The 7,685-nt window shown below is 41.9% G+C and overlaps 1 protein-coding gene across 1 annotated transcript; it reads left to right on the top strand.

The window, feature by feature from the left end:
* Nucleotides 1-755: 755 nt before the first annotated feature.
* On the top strand, nucleotides 756-6,118 carry LOC121583155 (steroidogenic acute regulatory protein, mitochondrial-like). Its single transcript, XM_041899359.1, has 7 exons — nucleotides 756-935; nucleotides 1,084-1,191; nucleotides 1,358-1,488; nucleotides 1,671-1,829; nucleotides 3,320-3,504; nucleotides 3,650-3,743; nucleotides 5,413-6,118. Exons 1-7 carry the CDS (start codon nucleotides 872-874, stop codon nucleotides 5,533-5,535), a joined length of 864 nt encoding a protein of 287 aa, XP_041755293.1. The 5' UTR covers nucleotides 756-871; the 3' UTR covers nucleotides 5,536-6,118.
* The last annotated feature ends 1,567 nt before the right edge of the window (nucleotides 6,119-7,685 follow it).

Here is a 7,685-nt window from a genome sequence, read left to right as displayed (position 1 = left end):
ACATACTTTAGTCTGAGACTGCCATCATTGAAGTCGTTTGTGGTGACGAGGGGCACCAGGGGCGTTGTACAAAACAAAGTCATCAGCGTTTGGATCGTCTCTAACCAATCAGAGTATCAAAGCCAATGACGAATTTTCAAACGGGCACTTTACCACGTGTGTTCTGGCTCTGGCCCAACCCATCGTTCTGGACCCGAATGTGTTCGCATTCGGTGAAGTGTCGGAGAATAAACTAATGCCGTGGGCGTGGCGTAGCGTTTGGCCGAGGCAAGGAGCCTGGGTAGCCAGGCAACTTGGGAGTGTGAGCGGATGTGACTATCACTGGTCCTACTACACTACATGTGTCTGTCTAGCTGTCTGTCTGTCTGAGGGACTCCTTATCGTCTTATCACAGAGTGTATTCTGTCTCATGTCTGCTCATTGGAATGTGTACAACCTCACGTTTCCTGGCCCGTGTGTGTGTGCGTTTGTGTGTGTAGTGCAGTGGGCCTGAGCACTGCATGTTATCTGACATGATGTTTACTGGAGCCTGGAGACATGCTCAGCGTGTCCGAGAGGTATCCTTGACCACAGTGTCGTTAGAATGGTGGGATGACGTGCATGTTTATCTCCGAGGTGACAGCATCATGGCCTTGCTCTGAGCTTATATAGACACACATACGGCAACTCCCACAGACAGAATCAAAACTCCCCTCGACAACCCAATCATACTGGTCCTCTCTGTTTTTCAGTTTTTAGTATTCTCTAATTCTCTCTTTAAAACACCTAGAACAAAATCGACAATCTACACAGGTCTTTTCTGTTATATATTTTATATTTTAGCATTCTCTATTTCACTCAGAAACAAAACTAGACACTAAATTGATACAAAATGTTGCCTGCAACTTTCAAACTGTGCGCTGGCATCTCCTACCGACATATGAGGAACATGACAGGTTAGTGAAAGAGTATTTGAATGACTGCTAGTGTTACACGGCCAAGTGGCCCTGTGTTAAAAATTTATGGAATAATTTGCTATAACAATAATAGACGTTTTGATGGTACTAGAGCTGTCTTCTCTTTCTCCCATTCTCCTTGTCCCAGGTTTGAGGAAGAATGCAATGGTGGCCATTCACCATGAGTTGAACATGCTAGCAGGCCCTAACCCTCGCAACTGGATCAGCCATGTTCGCCGCAGGAGCTCACTGCTCAGTCAGTCCTCACAATCCACTCACTCAAAACACACATCTTACTTGTTTTTTTTTCTCTCATTCACATACAGTATACCCTAATATGGTCTCTGGTCCACCCAAATTGAAAAAAAATGTGTTGTCTAACTTTAGTGATAATGTTGTTTCTCTGTCTTGCTGTGATCCAGGCTTGCGGATCGAGGAGGAGCAGGGCTTTAATGAGGCGGAGGTGTCGTATGTGAAGCAAGGAGAGGAGGCGCTGCAGAAGTCTATCAGCATCCTCGGCGATCAGGACGGATGGACCACTGAGATCATTGCTGTGAGTATAGAGATAGAGTACGCAAAGACAGCTGGCACACAGATTCCCTTCTTCACCTTCTCAATGTAGCAATTACAGACCTACAGTATATATCTCTTTTGAACTTCGATATCAAGGTTGTTGTTTAAATTCTTGCAAATGTCAGTTCTATGAGTTGTAATTCCATGGTCCCATGATCCCAGGCAAATGGAGACAAGGTGCAGAGTAAGGTGTTACCTGACGTGGGGAAGGTGTTTAAGCTGGAGGTGCTGTTGGACCAGCGCTCTGATAACCTTTATGGGGAGCTGGTGGGCAACATGGAGCAGATGGGAGACTGGAACCCCAATGTCAAAGAGGTCAAGGTGAGACAATCAACATTTTTTAACCATTTTTATTAACACTACACTGTAAATTGCTTTGGATTAAAAGTGTCTGCTTAATGGCAACAACAATACATAATACAATGCAACAAGATACATTGATTGCATGAAGTGACTAGAAGAAGTCTCATACTTTGGGTTGTTTTGTTCAGTGTAAGAGTCCAAATGTGCATTCTCTCATTGAAAAAAAAATATATAAACGCAACATGGAACAATTTCAAAGATTTTACCGAGTTACAATTAATATAAGGAAATCAGTCAATTGAAATATATTCATTAGGCCCTAATCTATGGATTTCACATGACTGGGAATACAGATATGCATCTGTTGGTCACAGATACCTTTAAAAAAAAGTAGGGGCGTGGATCTGAAAACCAGTCAGTATCTGGTGTACCACCATTTGCCTCAGGCAGAAGCGACACATCTACTTCACATAGAGTTGATTAGGCTGTTGATTGTAGCCTGTGGAATGTTGTCCCACTCCTCTTCAATGTCTGTGTGAAGTTGCTGGGTATTGTCGGGAACTGGAACATGCTGTCGTACATGTCGATCCAGAGCATCCCAAACATGCTCAATGGGTGACATGTATGGTGAGTATGCAGGCCATGGAAGAACTGGGAAATCTTCAGCTTCCAGGAATTGTGTACAGATCCTTGCAACATGGGGCCGTGCAATATCATGCTGAAACATGAGGTGATGGCGGCGGATGAATGGCATGACAATGGGCCTCAGGATCGCGTCACGGTATCTCTGTGCATTCAAATTGCCATCGATAAAATGCAATTGTGTTCGTTGTCCGTAGCTTATGCCTGCCCCTAGCATAACCCCACCGCCACCATGGGGCACTCTGTTCACAACGTTGACATCAGTAAACCGCTCGCCCACACGACGCCATATACGCGGTCTGCGGTTGTGAGGCCGGTTGGAAGTACTGCCAAATTCTACAAAACGATGTTGGAGGTGGCGTATGGTAGAGAAATTAACATTCAATTCTCTGGCAACAGCTCTGGTGGACATTCCTGCGGTCAGCATGCCAATTGCACACTCCCTCAAAACTTGAGACATCTGTGGCATTGTGTTGTGTGACAAAACTGCACATTTTAGAGTGGCCTTTTATCGTCCCAAGCACAAGGTGCACCTGTATAATGATCATGCTGTTTAATCAGCTTCTTGATATTCCACACTTGTCAGGTGGATGGATTAACTTGGCAAATGAGAAAAGCTCACTAACAGGGATGTAAACAAATTTGTGCACAAAATATGAGAGAAATAAGCTTTTTGTGCATATGGAACATTTCTGAGATATTGTATTTCTGCTCATGAAACATGGGACCAACACTTTACATGTTGAGTTACATTTTTTGTTCAGTGTAGGTTTTTGACTCTCTCCTCTCTTTTTCTCCTTCCCTTTCTCTTTATCTTTCTCTCTCTCTCTCTTCCTCCTTTTTCCCCCCTCTCCTCCGCCCTCTAGATTCTCCAGAAGATAGGTCAGGAGACCATGGTGACCCATGAGGTGTCTGGACCCACGCCTGGTAACGTGGTGGGGCCACGGGACTTCGTTAGTGTTCGCTGTGCCAAGCGCCGGGGGTCCACGTGCTTCCTGGCTGGCATGTCCACTCAGCACCCCACCATGCCCGAACAGAGGGGTGTTGTCAGGTAGGCTTGTTCATATACTCAAGGGATGGACAGAAAGATGGATGGATGGCTATAAATCACTAACAAACATAATATTTTAAATATTGTTTTGGACTCCAACATACACTAACATTGATTTTCTACACCGTATTGTTGACTTTGTCAGGGCGGAGAATGGACCAACATGTATAGTGATGCGGCCCAGTGCCGATGATCCAAACAAGACCAAGTTCACCTGGTTATTAAGCATAGATTTAAAGGTAAGAAGGCCATTACCCTGCATCTCATCACTAGGGCTAGACAGATACAACTATTCTTACTGTCTTACTGACAATTGTGGCTGCTTCGCGTGATGTATTGTTGTCTCTACCTTCTTGCCCTTTGTGCTGTTGTCTGTGCCCAATAATGTTTGTACCATGTTTTGTGCTGCTACCATGTTGTGCTGCTGCCATGTTGTGTTGCTACCATGTTGTTGTCATGTTGTGTTGCTACCATGCTGTGTTGTCATGTGTTGCTGCCATGCTATGTTGTTGTCTTAGGTCTCTCTTTATGTAGTAATAATAATAATAATAGTAGTGTTGTGGTGTCTCTCTTGTTGTGATGTGTGTTTTGTCCTATATTTGTATTTTATTTTTTATTTTTTATCCCAGCCCCCGTCCCCGCAGGAGGCCTTTTGCGTTTTGGTAGGCCGTCATTGTAAATAAGAATTTGTTCTTAACTGACTTGCCTGGTTAAATAAAGTAAAACCAAAAAAATTATAATACAAAATAATAACTCTCTGGTTAACTTTTTCCCTCTGCTAGAAGCATTTTCTTCAAATCCTTTCTGGAACGTATTGCTTCATAGATACTGTTTGTCCTTTTATCACAATCACTGACTAACTTTGATGGTTGATAATGGTTGTATTGACAACACTTAGGCCTAGATTCAATCAGTTCAGCGTTAACCCGCGATAACCTGTATCTGCATCACAGATCATTGTTTTTATTTAGGTGATATGTCAGAGGTGGAACTGCGTTGGAGTTGTCAAATCGGTGAGCGGATGCTTGTGTGGTCATTCTCACAAAGCCACTCCCGTTCCACTTGTGCTAGAAGTTCAGAATGAGAAAGTGTAGGCTATATAGAAATAATGACACTCAAATTGAAAATCAAAATAATGAGGATTTCTATTGGCCTAATCGAGGTGTAGATTACATCACACATTCCAGTGTTCAAATTTAAACATGGCTGCATGGGATTTATACTAATGTGACTCCATGCAGCCAATGGCCAGGGTTGGGTAGGCTACTTTGTAAATGTAATCCATTACTAGTTACCTGTCCAAAATTAATCAGTAACGTCACTTTTGGATTACCAAAACTCAGTGATGTAATCTGATTACTTTCAGTTACTTTTGGATTACTTTCCCCTTAAGAGGCATTAGAAGAAGACATAAAGGATCCATCAAACACATTTGGTGTCATCATAGTGGTCTCTGACGTGGTCAGACTCACTCAGGTGGAACAAAGTAAAATGTACAAATTTTTTCAATGCGGAATTGAATGTCAATGAGAAACCAGAAATGTGACATAATGTATCTTTTTCGCAAACATCCTTTCTGAATTTAAAAGTAATCCAAGAAGTAATCATCTAGTTTTTCCAAAGTATCTGTAATCGGATTACAATATTTTCGCTGGTTACGTAACTGATTACAGTTACCGTTTTTACATAGATTACATGTAACTCCCCAACCCTGCCAATGTCCACGATAGGTATAACACCGGAAGCCGCTTGTGAATTTCACAGCTCTAACGCAGTTCCACCTCTGACACCGTCAAAACAACAGCGATGCGGGAGTCAGGTAGCGCAAATCTGATTGAATCTAGCCCTTAGAAACTGTTTTTCATCGTGTTCTCTCTCCCTGTTTCACCCTGTCTCTTTCCCTCACAGGGTTGGATCCCAAAGACCATCATAAACAAAGTGCTCTCTCAGACACAGGTAGACTTTGCCAACCACCTGAGGCAGAGGATGGCCAGCAACAGTGATTCCATGGAGATGGTCCCAGCCTGCTGACACACCATCTGCCATGCCCTCTGACCTTTCGATTGGTGTGTACACCAATGGCAGGCCACCAAATGGAGAGCTCCGCCCAGTCCTCATTGCCACTTCCTACATCAAAGACACTCAAATAGGATCAGGACCAATGGGCCAAACTAACTTCTCTTCTGAGATCTTAGGACAGAATTGGAGTACAATTGAGTGACGCCTTGTTCTTCTGAATCCTGGATCCATTAACAGTCGAAAGTGGCTCTCTCCTCATGTCCTTCCCTTCATACCAATCTAAAAGAACTGGTCTATATCCTCACCTAACCCGTTCACACACAAGTCCAGATGAAGGGGAGAGACTAGGAAAGGACACTTCAGAGTAAATGCACCCCCGTGTGCCTCTTTCACACAGCACACACCCTCTTCTCAAAACATACACACATTCCACTTTACTACTGAGTCTGTTTAGTGTCTTGATGGTATAATAACTATCCAAATCACTTTTTATCCAGCCATAGCACACATTGTTATTGTACCTTCAATGTGAAATGTGTTATTTAAATATTATATTTATTGTAAAACAATGTCATTGTATTACACTGAGTTAGGATGACTGCCAAGTGAATAAATTATTCCAACATCATTAAAATGTACAAGGATTGTTCTTGTACTATTATTTAAAGACATATTGACGATTGTACCATGTCTCACTTGACAAAATGTGGAAAAGCACTTACCAATCAAAACACTTGCAGCACTGTGAGCCTTGGCCTGGGCCTGCAGTACATTCCCTGGGATCAAGTCAACAGCACAACTAACGCCAAAGGGGAAGTCTGCCCTCTGTTATTGTCAACCTTGTAAAATCTTCCCATGATATATAGTTTTAATTGTTCCAGAAAGTTGTGTAACTTTCTAGGATATGGTGACTGAGGGAAAAGGGGTTTCGGGGGAGAAAAAGGGGCTGTGTATTTGTCAGAGAGACAGCATTCTCTTGAAAACAAGTCAGCGGCCGTGTTCGAGAGGATCAAACCCGTAATGTATCATGGGTAAATTGTGACTGACTGATCTACAAATAATAATGAGTGGTTATTTATGTTGCAAGGTTCTTTGTAGATCAGCCAGTTGGCAGTCGCCTTCACTGTCAGCTGCAATGTCAAATGTGCCCAGCGTCTTCTATGATGCAGTCTTTTTAATTGCACGTGTCACATCGCAGCACAGCATGCAGCACTCGCCTGAATCAAAATATATGAAAGGCAGACACAAAATTATTTCATTTGGATGGAGAACTCTGTTTTTTATTGTTAAAGGAGCCAAATGTAACATGAAAATTACAGAGCAGTGCATGATTGTCATAGCTAACATTGGGATATTCTTAGCAGCTGTTTAAACTCTAAACTGTAAACACTTCGCAGGCAGTTAAGCTCATAGCAGAAAAGTTGGCTGTTGCATACACAGAGTATTTGAGGATTGTGAATAGTTAAGAGGTCTGGTTTCTGTTTTGAAAAATGAATGTATTGGAACCGTGTTCTGAGGCATAATAACTGACGTTTGAAATCCTTCACAGTTGAGTACAAGCAGATGTGAACAATAGTCTTCAAGCCACTCCAAGGCCTTGGTCTATACCAGGGCTCTCCAACCCTGTTCCTGTAGAGCTACGTCCTGCAGGTTTTCACTCCAACCCTAATCTAGTGCACCTGATTCTAATAAATCACATTTTATTGGTCGCATATTGGTGCAGCGGAATGCTTATGTTTCTAGCTCCAACATTGCAGTAACACCTAACTATACAAAACAATACACGCAAATCAAAAAATCAAAATCAAATTAAGAAATATCAGAACAAGTAATGTCAGAGTCCGAAATATATACACCTGCGGAAATTGCAAAATTATCAGTTTCTCTGATTTTACTATTTATAGGTATGTGTTTGGGTAAAAATAACATTTTTGTTTTATTCTATAAACTACTGACAACATTTCTCCCAAATTCCAAATAAAAATATTGTCATTTAGAGCATTTATTTGCAGAAAATGACAACAGGTCAAAATAACAAAAAATATGCAGTGTTGTCAGACCTCGAATAATGCAAAGAAAATAACTTCATGTTCATTTTTAAACAACACAATAGTAATGTTTTAACTTAGGAAGAGTTCAGAAATCAATATTTGGTGGAATAA

Source organism: Coregonus clupeaformis, chromosome 18, assembly GCF_020615455.1.
Source record: "Coregonus clupeaformis isolate EN_2021a chromosome 18, ASM2061545v1, whole genome shotgun sequence".
Classification (NCBI taxonomy): Eukaryota; Metazoa; Chordata; class Actinopteri; order Salmoniformes; family Salmonidae; genus Coregonus; species Coregonus clupeaformis.
This window is presented reverse-complemented; position numbering and strand designations above follow the sequence as displayed.